The following is a 15,725-nucleotide window of genomic DNA, read 5'->3' on the forward strand; positions in this document are numbered from 1 at the left end:
ATTCTTCCAAAGGTTCTGAGTTCAATTCCCAGCAACAACATGGTGGCTCACAACCATCTGTAATGAGATCTGGTGCCCTCTTCTGGCCTGCAGACATGCAGGCAGAATACCGTATGCATAATAAATAAATAAATAAATTTGTAAAGGTAATAACTTCTTTTTCAACTTTTCTTATCCATTTATTTATTTGTGGGGAGGGAGGTAAGTAGGTCTTGCCTTTCCTGTGAGAATCAGGGAATCCAATTCAGGTCATCAGGCTTGGTGGCTAGTGCCTTTACCCACTAAGACATCTCACCAGTCCAACAACAGTAATAACTTCTTTAAAACAATTATTAGATTTAAAACTAAAAGATACACTTTGACTTGGACTTGTGCAAAAATGTCATGGTTCCCTTCCACTTTACTGCAGGAAAATAAGTAAAACACAAAGCAACTAAACTGTGTTTTTCCTACTACTCCAAACAAAGAAAATTTAAAAGGTCATTTATTTATGTATGTATTTATTTATTGCATTAGTGTTTTATCTGCCTGCATGCTTGTGTAAGGCTGTCAGATCTTGGAGTTACAGACAGTTGTTAGCTGCCATGTGGTTGCTGGGAATTGAACCCAGGTCCTCTGGAAGAGCCGTCAGTGCTCTTAACCACTGAGCCATCTCTCCAGCCCTTGAAAAAGTCATTTACACTTATAAATTATAGTCAATAATGCTTCAACCATTCCACTAAAGCAGGAGTATGCTATATAGGAGGATGCCTTGAGGGCCGGCCAGACCCTGGTGGGACTCCCATCTGTGCAATTAATTACTCATAGTATGATCTTAGACACAAAACTTTTTTTCAAAGATTTATTTATTATGTATAGTGTTCTGTCTGCACGTATGTCTGCAGGCCAGAAGAAGGCACCAGATCAAATTACGGATGGCTGTGAGCCACCATTTGGTTCCTGGGAATTGAACTCAAGACCTCTGCAAGAACAACCAGTGCTCTTAACCACTGAGCCATCTCTCCAGCCCTTAGACACAAAACTTTATCCTCCTACCAACTAAGTATGGCACCACAGAATAATGAGGACTAGAGGTAATGGTTTACAAAGGCCTTGGAGAGGAAAAACGAGAAGCATATAGCTAACATTACTTTTTCTTTTTTTTTATTTTTGTTTTAGGGGTTTTTTTTGTTTGCTTGTTTGTTTTGTTTTGTTTCATTTGGGGGTGGGTTTCAAGACAGGGCCTCTCTGTGTAATAGTCCTGGCTGCCCTTGAACTAACAGAGATCCGCCTGCCTCTGCTTCCCTAGTGCTGGGATTAAAAGCATGTGCCACTACCGCCTGGCTAACATTACTTATTTTTTAATTTTACTAACCTTATACTTTCTTGAACAGCACTAAAATTACATTAAAAGAAATTTCTAGGCCAAAGAGAATGCTCAGGGAGCAAAGCGCCAGAGCTTGATCCCTGGGACCTGCGTGAGGAAGGAGAACTGACTACTATAAGTTTTTCTCTGATCTCAAGACACATGGATGGCACATGCATGTCCACACACATACACATGTACACACAATAAAAAACCTTTGGCAAGCCTGGCGTTGGTGGCGCACGCCTTTAATCCCAGCACTCGGGAGGCAGAGGCAGGCGGATCTCTGTGAGTTCGAGACCAGCCTGGACTACCAAGTGAGTTCCAGGACAGCCTCCAAAGCCACAGAGAAACCCTGTCTCGAAAAACCAAAAAAAAAAAAAAAACAAAAAAAAAAAAAAAAACTTTAGCAAAGGGGTTTTAGAGAATAGCAGTACCCCTTCAATGAAGCAGTGTCTACTATAAAGAAGAAACACTCAAAGACCAAACAATCACAATACTTGGGAGGTAGCAGCAGGAAGATTAGGAGTTGAAGGACAATCTCAACAATACAAATGGTTCCAGAAAAATAAAGGATGAAAGAACAAAGTGAGAACTCTTAGAAATTAAACACTGCCATGCTCACTTCAGCAGCACATATATTAAAATTGGAAAGATACACAGAAGATTAGCATGACATCTACACAATAATGACTTGAAAATTTGTGAAGTGTTCCATATTTTGGGGGACTTTTGAAGTTGGGTTGTACATTGATTTATGAGATGAACATGAGACTTTGGTGATAAGGAGTAAAAAGTTATGATTTAAAATGATGTTGTATTTAGGAATAAAAATGACAATAGATGGAGTTGTGATGACTAATCTCAATTTTTAACTTATGAAATCTAGAATACCTGGGAGGTGGGCCTTTGTGCATACGTCTAAGGTATTATCTTGAGTAAGTTGATGGAAGTGGGAAGGCCCACCTATTATAAGTGCATTATTCCTTAGGCTGCGGCAGCTGAGCTGCATACAAAGGACAGGGTGAGCAGAGTGTAAGGATTATGTGCTCTCTGCTTCTTGACTGTGAATGGAATGTGACCAGCTTCTTCAAGTTCCTGCTGCTGCTACTGTCACATACTGATGGACTACAACCATGTATTCTGAAGCAAAATAAACCCTTTCTACGAAAAAGAAAGTAAACACTGCACATGAAACAAAGGCTGAACAGCAAAACAGTTTCTTCCTGGAATGGTGAAAATATCCTGTAAGTAGATTATGGCAATGGTTGTATAACTATTAAAAGGATAAGAACATTGAATGGTAACTAAAGTGTATAACTATGTAAATTTTCTGATATGTTTTATGGCAGCTTTTTTAAAGCACAGAAAAAAGTATGGGATAAGAAAATTCCAAAATCATCTCTGAAAGAAGTCACACAAGAAGAAGTGTTAGAAAAAGAAAACCCAGGGAAGGACATCACCAACAAATTCATTGAAGAACAGTTCCCAGAACTAAAGAACATTCTAGTTGGATGTCTCATCACTGGGTGCTGAGAATGATGGGTCAATATGAACTTGGGCAGGATGTGGTGGTACATGTATAATACCAGAACTGGAGGATTAAGCAAGAGTACTGCAGAAAGGTCCATGCCAGCCAGAAAGACTGTCTCAAAAAAAACAAAAATCAAAACAAAACAAGCAAAAAAACACATTGAGAACCAACATTTTCACCCTGAAATCTCAAAACCATTTAAGAAAGATCTAACCCTACACATTTGCACAATGAAATATGACACCCAAAGGGACCAGGAATTGAGATGGTAGGCAATGACAACACACGAAGTTAGAAGACAACAGAACACACACTTTCAAAATCCTCAAAACAAATTACTTCCTGATTAGAATTCTACATTCCATCAAACCATTAGCCAAATGTCAGAATGGAGGCATTATCAGAAATCCACCCCAGCTCTGAAGAATTTGCCTCCCACAAGCCTGCTTTCTAAAGATGTGAATGAAGAACAATTTCTGCAGAACACTAGGTATAGAGGGATTAAGACAAGACTGGAGAAGACAACACTGTCCTGGGCAGTATTTCTGGGAAAGATCAAACAAATAGACTGTCTAATGAGTCAGATTAGGACCAGGGAGATTTAGCTACATTTTGTTTCTTTGTTGTACAGTTTTGTGTGTATGAGGGTTTTTTTGTTTGTTTGTTTGTTTATTTGTTTTGGTTTTTGGAGAGGGGTTTTTTTTTTTTGCTGTGTTTTATGTTGTTACTGGATTTTTGAGATAGGGTCTCACTATATAGCCCAGGCTAGCCTCAAACTCATGGCACTGCCATGGTCTCCCTTGGGCTGGGATGAGAAGCATGAATTACCACAACCAGCAAGATTTAGTTTTGCTGGTGATGGTAGTGGCGCACGCCTTTAATTCCAGCACATGGGAGGCGGAGGTAGGCAGATCCCTCTGAGTTAGAGGCCAGCCTGGTCTACAGAGCAAGTTCCTGGACACGCTCCAAAGCTACAGAGAAACCCTGTCTCAAAAAACAAAAACAAAACAAATTATAATAACTGTGTTAGGATAACAGAAGGAAAAGAAGAAAATTAAGATATATGGAGTATTTCCAGACAGAAAAACAAAAAGAACTAATTATCTTTGAAAATGGGAAATCAATTAGCTAATACCTAAAAGTATCAACTATGAAGTAGTGGGGCCAGTGAGATCACTCAAGGAGTAAAGGCATTTACCACCAACCTGATAACCAGGTACAGTTGAAGCCAATACAGTAGAAGAGAAGTTATTCCAGCAAATTATCCTTTGACCTCCACACATGCATCATAGCACTAGTACACAAACCACACTACACACACACACACACACACACACACACACACACACACCAAGGAACTAAACACAAAAATAAACAGGTAATAAAGATTTTTAAAACTTTTTAAACAATGTACTAGTAAGACCCCATATTACTCAAGAACTAAAAGATACCACCTCCAAGAAAGGAAAAGTAGGGAAGGAAAATTATTAGCCTACAAAAGCAATCTGACTCCTTTAAACAATGGATGGCATTCAAATGCTGACACCCTTCATTGAAGGAGACCATGATTGCCCATGCCTAGGCCAGTCTGTGGTAAACTTTTAATAACATGCTATATACCATTTCAGATGGCAGCACACATGCTAGGTGAACACACTAACTATACTACAGGCTTGCCCCTATACATACATTTTGATAAGTAGATAAAAGCACATCTTGAAAGAGTAGAGTGACTTAACAGTAAGGTACCTGACAAGTGTAGAAAAGGCCAGTAGCATACAGAAAGAGAGGGAAACAAATCGAACCCCAGCTGGTGTGGCAGGAGGGCGGCTGGTCATCAGCTGCAGCAACTGTTCAGCTTCTTCTTCAGTTGGTCTGAAAGTGAAACACAGGGAGGTTTTACATTTGCCCGTTTACCTACTTTTAGTTCAGGAAGGAAGCAAGTGAATTTTCCAACATTTTAACTCTTCAATTACAAACTTTTTCATGTCACTTACAAAAAATTACATTCATTTACCTATTGTGTGTGGGGGGGTATGGTGTGTGTGGAGTGTATGTGTATTGTGTTGTATGTATATGGTGTGTATGTGGTGTATGATACTACACATGAATGTATGGGTATTGGTGTCTATGAACACATGCAGGAAGGCACTCTGTCTTATTGTCTTGAGGCAAGAAGGGTCACTGAAGTAGAAACTAGCTGGTGCCACTATACTTGTTAACCAGAAAGCTCTTGGTCTTGGGACCCTCATATCTCTTCCCTCACAACAGTGAGGTGATAGGCATGTACAGCCATGCACAGCTTTTTAGATGAGAGCTGGGGATTCAAATGCAAGTCATCATGAATGCAGAGCAAGCATTCTTTTTCTTTTTCTTCTTTTTTTGAGACAGGGTGTAGTCCTGGCTGTCACAGAACTCACTCTGTAGACCAGGCTGGCCTCGAACTCACAGAGATCTACCTGCCTCTGCCTCTCAAGTGCTGGGATTAAAGGCATGTGCCACCACTGCCCAGCCAGAGCAAGCATTCCTTTTTTATTTTCTTTTTCTTGTTCCATATTCAGTTGGGCATTACCCTACACTTTACCCTATACTGAGCCACTGCCCTATACTTTCATTGTTATTGATCAATTCTCTCTTTCCAACTGTCTGCATTTTAATGGCATATGGATTTATCACTGAGAAATAGAAAACAGAATTACTTTGTCTTTGCAAAAAACAAATAGGATTCAGTGACCAACAGACTTTAAAGGCAGCAATAGCAGAGGTCACAGACATGACAAGCTCATGTTACTTATGTGTCCTGCAGAGCTCACAGCAGTTTATACTTTATAGAATTATGAGTTCTATTGTTTGTTTGTTTGGTTTTGGTTTTCCAAGACAGGGTTTCTCTGTGGCTTTAGAGGCTGTGCTGGAACTAGCTCTCGTAGACCAGGTTAGTCTCAAACTTACAGATTCACCCGCCTCTGCCTCCTGAGTGCTGGGATTAAAGTCATGCACCACCACCGCACAGCTAGGGGTATCTTTTTACACTGGTAAAAATCACAGGGTCCTTTACACTATGATTAAAAACTGACAAAGTATTCTCATCCCTCCAATATGTGCATAATTGTATTTGTAATCAGAAACTACATCAAAATATTCCTTAAGGCCTTAACACCTTTAATCTTGACAAGCTAGTAAAATTAAAAGCCTGAGCCTCTTAATAAAAGTCCTTTGGCTCACTTCTCTGAGATTAGAAACAAGAAGAAGATTAAAAAGGTAAAATATCAGATTGAGTACTTGAGTCCAGCAATCCCCATCAAGGCACAGTATAGACGTAAGAGTGCGCTGGCTTTCACAACATGCTCTTCCTTTAGCCCCGAATACACAGACACAGTGGGCTCCATCTCCACATCGGCTTCTTCTACAATACGAGTACTCCTCACTGTAGGAAGAATGCCCATCAACTCCAGAAGAAGCTGCCTCCTCATCTGCCAAAGGACAGAACCACTGGTCTCCCTTTTTCTCTGTAAGAAATGTGAATTGGCAAAAGAAAAGAGAATAGAGCATCTTCTAAATTAAAACTGAACAGATCTCAGCACCTGAGCACTTGCAGTTGACCCAACATGAAAAGACTGTCATAATTGTAGTTCCATTTTAATAAGTAGAGAAAACTCAAAATCTACTCATCTGCCCACACCCAATTTGCACTGATTGCAGAGGAAAAGCTAAACTGATGCAAACTGGGTTGTGAATAGGTATTTAAATAGTACTTTCATCTGGGTGTAGCAGTGTACTCCTGTAAATCTTAGTACTCTGGAGGCAGAGACAGGAGAGCTGCTAGAAGCCAGGCCAGTCTATGTAGCAAGTTCCAGTATAGTGAGAGCTATAGAACAAAAAGGAGATGGCTTAGGGGTTAAAAGCATCCACTGTTCTTGTAGAGGACCAGAGTTCAGTTCCCACTCCCACACTGGGACTTCCAACACATCAGGTAGTACAACAGCAGTACTTGGTGTCTGGAGAACCTGAAAGCCACAGCTCTAGCTCTCATGCTAGAATTATGTGCATCGTGGTGCATTAGTGAACCTCTTTGAACCTAGGTTCTGATTGACAAGGAAATAAACATTAGTATTACATACCTTTAAAGATACCATAATTAAGAGTTTATAAGTCTATAACCACCACCCCAGCCCCAGCTCTTCAGACAGGGTTATTTTAGTCATCACTCACTCTTCAAGTCTAACATTGTACTTGACATGTAGCAAGCACTCAATGCTTACTAAGAAATGAACAAAGAAAGATCATACATATGAAAGCAATTCTAAACTATAAAAGGAGAGGCATTTCCTTAGCCAGGTATAGTGACATACACTTTTAACCAGTGCTTGTTATTCCTAAGATTGTAGTCTAGTAAAGTATAATAAACCTGCCTGAACAACAATATTGAATTCCAAGAGGAAAAGTGTGTTGTGCACAATGGACTATGAGGAACAAAATGAGCATACTGACTGCTCAGCACACAGTCATGCACAATAGTCAAACAATAGACATGCATTTCCTTTCTGTTTAAGAGACAAAGCTGAAGTGTAGTTTTCAAATGGACTGTAAATAAAGTCTTAGACATAAAACAATGTGATTTCATGGCATAAAAGTAGTTTCTAAGGCATATATATGCTATCCACCAGAGTGAAACATGTTAAGTCAGTCTGCACTAGCAATTCTACTCAGAAGCAAAAATTAAAGTATTCTTTAAGTTAAAAAACTGTGGGGGGGGGGGGATAAAGGCCATTGGACATGGAGGCCATGCCTGTAATCAATCCCAACACTCAAGAGGATTTACCACAAACCTAAAATTTGAAGTCAGCCTGGGCTACTGTAGTCCAGGGCAGCCTCAGAAACAAAGGAAGAGCCTATTTCAAAAACACACATAAAAACAAATCTGTTGCAAAATATAACATACAAGACAAGCATACTATCACACACCTATAATCTGAGCTACTCAAAGGTACAGGCAGAGGAAGCCAAATTAAAGGTCAGTCTAGGCAACCTTAAGAATGAAGGAAACTCCTTTGCCAGGATACTTTCTACACAGGGCAGGGTTTTCATTACAGCCCAGCTGGCAATGAATGTGAGATGTATCTATCCCACATTCCTGCTTCTAGCTACTGGGTGCTAGTATTAAAGATATATGTCACCATACCTGGCCAAGGAAATTCTGACACACGCTACAGGATGAACCTTGAAATCAGTACGTTAAGGAAATAACATACACAAAATGACAAGTATCCTGCGATTTGACCCATATGAGGTAGCTAGAATGGTACCCAGAATTCACCAAAAACAAAGCTAGAGCCATGATTACCAGTTTATAGGTAAGATAACTAGGTAGTTTAAAGAGTTCAGAGTCTGTAGAGCACATGGAATATAACTCAGTGATACAGTGCTTACTAGTTTAAAGCCCAGACCACACACCCCCCAAACGCACACACAAAAAAAAATCCTATATATAATGATTATATACGCATAACATTTCCAATGGTCCTTTTCTTTCCCTTTATGTGTATGTGTGCATGTATGTGCACACATGTGCACAGAAGCTGCATATATGAAGAACTCAGAAATAAATGCTGACGGTCTTCTTCTAATACTCTCCATCTTCTTTGCTGTTAAAGATTTATCTTTACTTATGTGTCTTTGTGTATGTATGTACAGGTAGGAAACGGAGGCCGCAGAGGGCAGATCCTCTGGAAGTGGGAGTTACAGACAGTTGTGAGCTGCCCACTGTGGGTGCTGAGAACAGAATTCAGGTCCTCCAGAAGAGCAGAGGTGCTCCTAACTACTGAGCCGTCTTTTCAGCTGCCCCACCGCATGTTTTCAGACTGAACCCTGAACTGGACATTTCAGCTACACTGACCAAAGATGCCTCCAGGTCATCTGTATCCATTTTGCCAACACTGAGGATACAAACAAACGCTGTCACACCTGCTTTTACATTACTAGGGTTGTAAACTCAGGTCCCTGTGCTTGTGTAGCAAGCATTTATCACTCAGTCTCTAGCACCACACTGTGAATGTTTTAATGCCACTGAACTGTATTCTTTTTTTGTTTGTTTGTTTTTTGTTTTTGTTTTTCGAGACAGGGTTTCTCTGTGGCTTTGGAGGCTGTCCTGGAACTCGCTCGGTAGTCCAGGCTGGTCTCGAACTCACAGAGATCCGCCTGCCTCTGCCTCCCGAGTGCTGGGATTAGAGGCGTGCGCCACCAACGCCCGGCCTTTTTTTTTGTTTGTTTTTTTGTTTTTTGTTTTTGTTTTTGTTCACAAGACAGGGTTTCTCTGTATTGTTTTAGAGGCTATTGGTCCAGCCCAGTCTCGAACTCACAGAGATCTGCCTGCCTCTGCCTCCCGAGTGCTGGGATTAAAGGCGTGCACCACCACCGCCAGGCATTAAAACTTCTTCTGAACTGTATTCTTAAAAAATGATTAAATGCAAATTTTGTTATATATATTTTACCAGCACACACACACAAATGCACACACATATGTGTTAAATTACAGATATAACTTACTTTGATGATCTAGTGTAACAGTTCTCAAAAGCCTGGTATAGGACTTTAGAGAGTCCCCATATTTTTCAAGATGAACAGAAAATACAAATAGCCCATTATGATATTAAGATAGTGCCTGACATCCCTCCTATTCTCACTAGTGTACAGAACATTCTCCAAAGGGAGACATTGAAGAGACCTGAAAACTGTAAAACAGTACTATTATTCTCACTAGGTTGTTTTGGGAGAGATGATTATATTTTTAAAAATGTAATGTTTACTAAGCATGGTAGGGCATTCCTATGATCTTTGTAAACAGGAGGCATAGGCACAAAGATCAGGAGGAATTCAGAGCCAGCCTTGACTAAATATCAAGACTGAGATAAAAAATAAAAAAAGTATACACACACTTCATGTTTACATTTAATTGAGGTTATTTCATTTTCAATAAATTGCATATTTCAAAATTTTTAATTTCTAATATGGAAATTATCAACAAAAGACAAAAGCCACATAAACAAAACCTTTCAAATCCTTCATGGTTATTTTTAAAGTAGGGAGGTTCCTAAAACTAAGTCTGACAATCACTGGTCTAAAGATATCTTCTTTTTCTTCTGTTTATTTTTTTCCCTATGGCTTTTTGTTTGTTTGAGACATAGTCCCTCTATGTAGCATTGGCTAACCTGGAACTGTAGACCAGGCTGACCTCAAACTCAAAGATCCACCTGCCTCTGCCTCCAGGGTGCTGGATTACAGGTGTGTGCCACCACATCTGCCTCCCATGGCACTTAGCCTCGAAATCATAGCAATCCTCCTGCCTCGGTCTTCCAAGTACAGGGATTGCAGGTATGAGCTTCCAGGCCTACTAAAGACATTCTTCTAGAGCAGTTTCTTCTCTCTTAGTAACTGACCCTAATTATCCTTCCCTATGCATATGTGTATTTGACTCTCACCTGTTGTCCATTGCGAATAAAGGTTCCAAACCAAGTCCTGACTTTTGCATTTGTTCCAAGAAGCAAGCCACTAACAAAGCAAACCAAGTCACTCACTCCATCTTCACAAGTTTCAGTTTTAGTATGATCCAATGTCAAAGCTACTCCAAGTCCTGGCAAGTGACATTCTTCCACCTAACACAGCAGAGAAAACAAATTAAACACAGTAAGAAAAAGAGCCAGGACATTTGAAAATTGAATGCAGCTCAAGTTCTGAGGAAGGACCTCACAAAGCATGAGACCTCAAAGAGAAGGAGGGCAGCACATTCAGCATTTCATTACAACTCCCCCGTTTCTATAAGATTCTCAAGCAGCCTCCAGGAAAATCCTCTTACGGAGACAAGAGCATCTCTTACCACCACGCCCCGGACCTTCAGGGCCTGAGAAGGGTTCATTCTGCATAAATATCGCAAGGCATCTGTTCTGCGCCTCCCTCCAAGACTTTCTTCATCTTGTCGTTCTCCGTTTTTGATCAGGCCCCTACAAACTATTATTTAAGAGTCTCTATTATTTTCAGCTTTGTTAAGCTTTTATAAATAAGCCATTTCTTCATCCCTGAAAACTAATCATTTATGTAGCTTAAACAGTATAGAAGGAAAACACTGGGGAACTTGATAGTATAGCAACATAAACCAAGTCAAAAGGAATAAAGGAATGAAAAAGACCTAAGCTAATAACAACATGGAAGACAACACGCAGTCACATCTGCAATGACAAACCCAAAAGGACAAAGGCAGCAAACAACTAAATATATGTGAGCTGGCCACGGTGGTACACAACCTGTAATCATAGCACTAGGAAGACAGAGGGAATCTCAAATTGGAAGCCAGTCTGTACTACATATGCAAGATCAAGGCTGACTGAAGCTAAAAAGTGATCCAGTGTCACAAGAAAAAAAAAGCGAGAATTAAGCTCAGTGTAAGAGCACTTACTAGCACCCAGGTGGCTATGCATTCAGTTCCCAGAAAACAAAAACAGCGAGTTCAGCCTAGTAGCACAGGCCTGTAATTTGAACTACCTGGGTATCTCAGGTAGAACCTGCTTCAGCAACAAAGTTCAGCAAGGACATCTTGGTGAGACCCTGTCTCAAAATGAAAAAGTTAAGAGAGAGGGGGATGTACGACAATGGCAGAGTGCTTGCCGAGCCAGTGCAAGGCACTGTGGTCAATCCCCAGTACTGGAAATAAAATAAAAGTTAAATGGGGAAAAACTATTGCCAAGAAATTAACCCTTTAAAGCAAGTAGCTCTGGGTTTAATCACAAACACACATAAGTAAAAACAAAATAAAAATAAATTTAATCTATACTACACCAAAAATAGTAGCTATGTAGATAAAACCTTTTCCCCACATTTTTTTGTTTTTGTTTTTGTTTTTGTTTTCAAGACAGGGTTTCTCTGTGGCTTTGGAGGCTGTCCTGGAACTAGCTCTTGTAGACCAGGCTGGTCTTGAACTCACAGAGATCCGCCTGCCTCTGCCTCCCAAGTGCTGGGATTAAAGGCGTGCGCCACCAACGCCCGGCTTTTCCCCACATTTTAAAAAGGATTTTAAAGTCAGCTGGGCATTGCAGTGCACACCTGTAATATCAGCACTGGGAAGAGGCAGAAAGATTACTTAAAAGTTCAAGGCCACCAGGCTACACAGTGAGACTCTGTCAAAAAAAATCAGAAAAGAAGGCTGGTGAAGTGGCATCAGCAAGTCAAGGTGCTTGCCACCAAGACTTACAAATGAGTTCAATTCCTGGGACCCACAGGGTAGGACAGTGCCTACTTGTAGAAGTATTCCTCTGACCTCCACATTCTTGGAAACATGAGCACAAGTACATACATGTACACACACACACACACACACACTCTAAATAAATAAATAAATAAAGACAAAAGAATTAACTACTTAAAAGCAGCAAGAATATACTTTGTGACTTATAATACCTGTGTATTAAATGTATGATTAAAAAATAATACAAAGGAAGAGATAAAAGTAACAAGACATACCTAGCCACCACAATAACTGTATTAAATGACTTATATAAATTAAGTAAACTCTTCAATTAAAAGCCAGTCTGGTCTGGGATGTAGCTCAGAGAGACTACTTGCCTAGCTTGTTAGCCACTGGGTTGTTGCCCAGCACAGAAGGGAGGGAACACAGCACTAAGTACAGCGTCAGGCACTCACAACACCAGCAACACTCAGAAGGCAGAGGAAAAAGAATCACAAGTTCAAGGACAGCCAGGAATACAGAGCAAGACTCTATTTTAAAACAGCAACAACGCCGGCCGTTGGTGGCGCACACCTTTAATCCCAGCACTCGGGAGGCAGAGGCAGGCGGATCACTGTGAGTTCGAGACCAGCCTGGTCTACCAAGCGAGTTCCAGGACAGCCTCCAAAGCCACAGGCAAACCCTGTCTCAAAAAAACAAAACAAAACAAAACAAAAAAACAGCAACAACAACAAAGTTCTAAACAAGTCAAAACAAGGTTATCTAATATGCCTTTTTTTTTTTTTTTTTTTGGTTTTACGAGACAGGGTTTCTCTGTTTTGGAGGCTGTCGGTCCAGCCTGGCCTCGAACTCACAGAGATCTGCCTGCCTCTGCCTCCCGAGTGCTGGGATTAAAGGCGTGCGCCACCAATGCCCGGCTTCTAATATGCCATTTTTAAATGAAATTATATTTACCTTCATTAAAACTATCAGGAACATTGGCTACCAAGAGACATAAGAACCAGGCACCATTTCTAACATGTAGCAAGGCTTCGGCTACATCAACTATAGGAAGCAAGGAAGGGAGCTCTGGAAGAAAAAAAAGCCACAGTCACCACTGAGGCATGACCCATAGTGTTATCTGTTTAACAGCTGACATTTCAAATACATCACCAAAATGGAACTCACTTAAAGTACTAGTTCCTTAGTCACACTAGCTACACGTCAGTTAACCTGCAGCCACATGGGGCAGGGGAGGGGCTACTAGCTGGACAACACGACACAGAATCTGGCAGAAGTTTCCCTAAATAGCACAGGTCTAGAAAGTTATTTTCATAAAATCCTTACACTTCTTCTAGATCATCATGTTTTTATTTTATCATACACATACCAATTGAAAAGAATCCAGGAAAGCAAAAAGAATACAAAGAAAAAAATGTGTGTGTATTTATATTTATAATATAAATATATTTAATATCTAATTTTAATCCTCTCATTGATAACTTTACAATTAAGTAAAGTTGAGATAATATTTACCTCCTCTGCCCTTTGCTATTTGACTGAACACATAATGAGCATTTATAAATGAGCACTAAAATTATAAATCATGAAATCAAATATACAATGCAAATGTGCCCACAGCACACATATACAGTCTAAGTCACTGAACCTTGTTCTAATACTAGTCATTTTTAAACTTTTTTTTTTGAGACAGGGTTTCTCTGTATTGTTTTGGAGGCTGTCCTGGAACTCGCTCTGTAGACCAAGCTGGTCTCGAACTCACAGAGATCCACCTGCCTCTGCCTCCCGAGTGCTGTGATTAAAGGCGTGTGCCACCAACACCAGGCTTCATTTTTAAACATTTTTTTAAGACTTATTTATGTGCACCGGGCACACCCTGTCTCGAAAAAAAAAATTATTTATGTGCATGTGGGTGTGTTTATGTGAAGCTGTTAGATCCCCAGGAGCTGGAGTTACAGGCAGTTGTGAGTTATCTGAACCAAACTAAGGTCCTCCAGCAGAGCATCAAGTGCTCTTAACCACTGAGCCACTTGTACAGCCATTTAACTTAGTAAATTACATTTTACATTTTTGAAGATTTTGTTTTGGGAGGGGGGAGGTGTTATTTAAGACATGATCTCTGGATTTTGTCACATTACTCCTGCTTCAGCCTCCCAAATACTAGACACCACCCAGTTTAGATAATCCTTGAATACCAAATTTGGGGCTAGAGAGAAGATACTGCCCTTATAAGGGACCTGAGTCCCAGCATCCACATCAGACAGCTGATAACTGCCTATACCTCCAGTTTCAGGGCATCCAATGCACACCCACAGACACAGACCTAGCACTGCAGGCTAAGGAGTCACACAGTAACACTTCACTTGACACTCTATCTGAAATGTATCTTGGCACCCAGTCAATAAAGTACCTACCTGCTTGTAAAATACAAAGAACATCTGCAGCTTCCTCCAAGTACACTGGACTCTCAAAAAGCTCCGAAGACTTGAAGAAAAACTCTCCATTGGACTCCGATACCTTAGAATAAAGAGGAAAAAAGGGAAGCAAGAACTATTAATTTCAAGTAATTGTTAGCAGTATTTTATTGTTTTTGAGCTCACAAACCATGAGTTTATGCTGTGGTATTTTGAGGTAGGGTCTCACTATGCAGCCATGGCTGGTCTGAACTCCGTACATAGAGGAGGCTAACCTTAAATCTATTAGCCTAAGATAGTATAAAATTCTGGATCTTCTTGTCTCTGCTTCTCTAGTGCTGGGACTGAAGGTATGCTCTGCCATGCCCAGCCTTTCATCACTCTGAATGTGACTAATATACTACAGCAAAGTCTGTGGGATTCTATTAATTTTAACCAGTTTAACCATGATTATTATTCAGACATAGCAGCATTAGTCTCAGGAACTACATAGTGGCTACATCTTATAATGCCACCATTTGAAAAGCTGAGGAAGAAGAATCTTAAATTACAAAGCCACCCTGGCTCCTAGTGCAATCCTGTCCCCCACAAAAAAAGGAAAAGTTATTCCAATTTGCATTTTAGATATACTTGAAATTGAAGGATGCCGGGCGTTGGTGGCGCACGCCTTTAATCCCAGCACTCGGGAGGCAGAGGCAGGCGGATCTCTGTGAGTTCGAGGCCAGCCTGGTCTACAGAGCGAGTTCCAGGACAGCCTCCAAAGCCACAGAGAAACCCTGTCTCGAAAAACCAAAAAAAAAAAAAAAGAAATTGAAGGATAAGGCAAGTCAAGAAACAATGTAAGAATGTTATCCATATAAACAATTGAGCAAAAAACCTAAAGCTAAGCCAGGTGGTGGTGGCACACCTTTAATCCCAGCACTTGGGAGGTAGAGGCAGACGGATCTCTATGAGTTCCAGGCCAACCTGGTCTACAGAGCAAAGTTCCAGGACAAGTTCCAAAGCTACAAAGAAACCCTGTCTTAGAAAAACAACAACAACAAAACCAACACAAAATAAAAAGACAGGGCTACAGAGAAACCTTGTCTAGAAAAGCAAAACAAAAGGAAACAAAACAAAAATAAAAAACAAAAAACAAAACTGAGCTGCAAAATGGCTCAGCAGGTAACAGACCTTGTCAAAGCCTGATAACCTGAGTGT

The 15,725-nt window shown here is 40.4% G+C and overlaps 1 protein-coding gene and 1 non-coding gene across 2 annotated transcripts in view; one reads left to right on the top strand and one right to left on the bottom strand.

Annotated features, from left to right (window-relative positions):
• Ints2 (integrator complex subunit 2) overlaps window positions 1-15,725 on the bottom strand; it is a 49,218-nt gene that overhangs the window by 29,773 nt on the left and 3,720 nt on the right. The window contains exons 4-9 of the mRNA XM_013118389.3: window positions 14,526-14,628; window positions 13,066-13,179; window positions 10,750-10,880; window positions 10,355-10,528; window positions 6,159-6,385; window positions 4,629-4,754 (exon numbers count right to left, since the gene is read on the bottom strand). Of these exons, the coding sequence (XP_012973843.1) occupies window positions 4,629-4,754; window positions 6,159-6,385; window positions 10,355-10,528; window positions 10,750-10,880; window positions 13,066-13,179; window positions 14,526-14,628 (875 nt within the window). The remainder of the gene's footprint in view (window positions 1-4,628; window positions 4,755-6,158; window positions 6,386-10,354; window positions 10,529-10,749; window positions 10,881-13,065; window positions 13,180-14,525; window positions 14,629-15,725) is intronic.
• On the top strand, window positions 1,963-2,069 carry LOC121141607. Its single transcript, XR_005878587.1, has one exon. It is a non-coding gene; the product is annotated as a U6 spliceosomal RNA (small nuclear RNA).

The sequence above is a fragment of the Mesocricetus auratus genome, unplaced genomic scaffold (genome assembly GCF_017639785.1).
Source record: "Mesocricetus auratus isolate SY011 unplaced genomic scaffold, BCM_Maur_2.0 Super-Scaffold_100007, whole genome shotgun sequence".
Classification (NCBI taxonomy): Eukaryota; Metazoa; Chordata; class Mammalia; order Rodentia; family Cricetidae; genus Mesocricetus; species Mesocricetus auratus.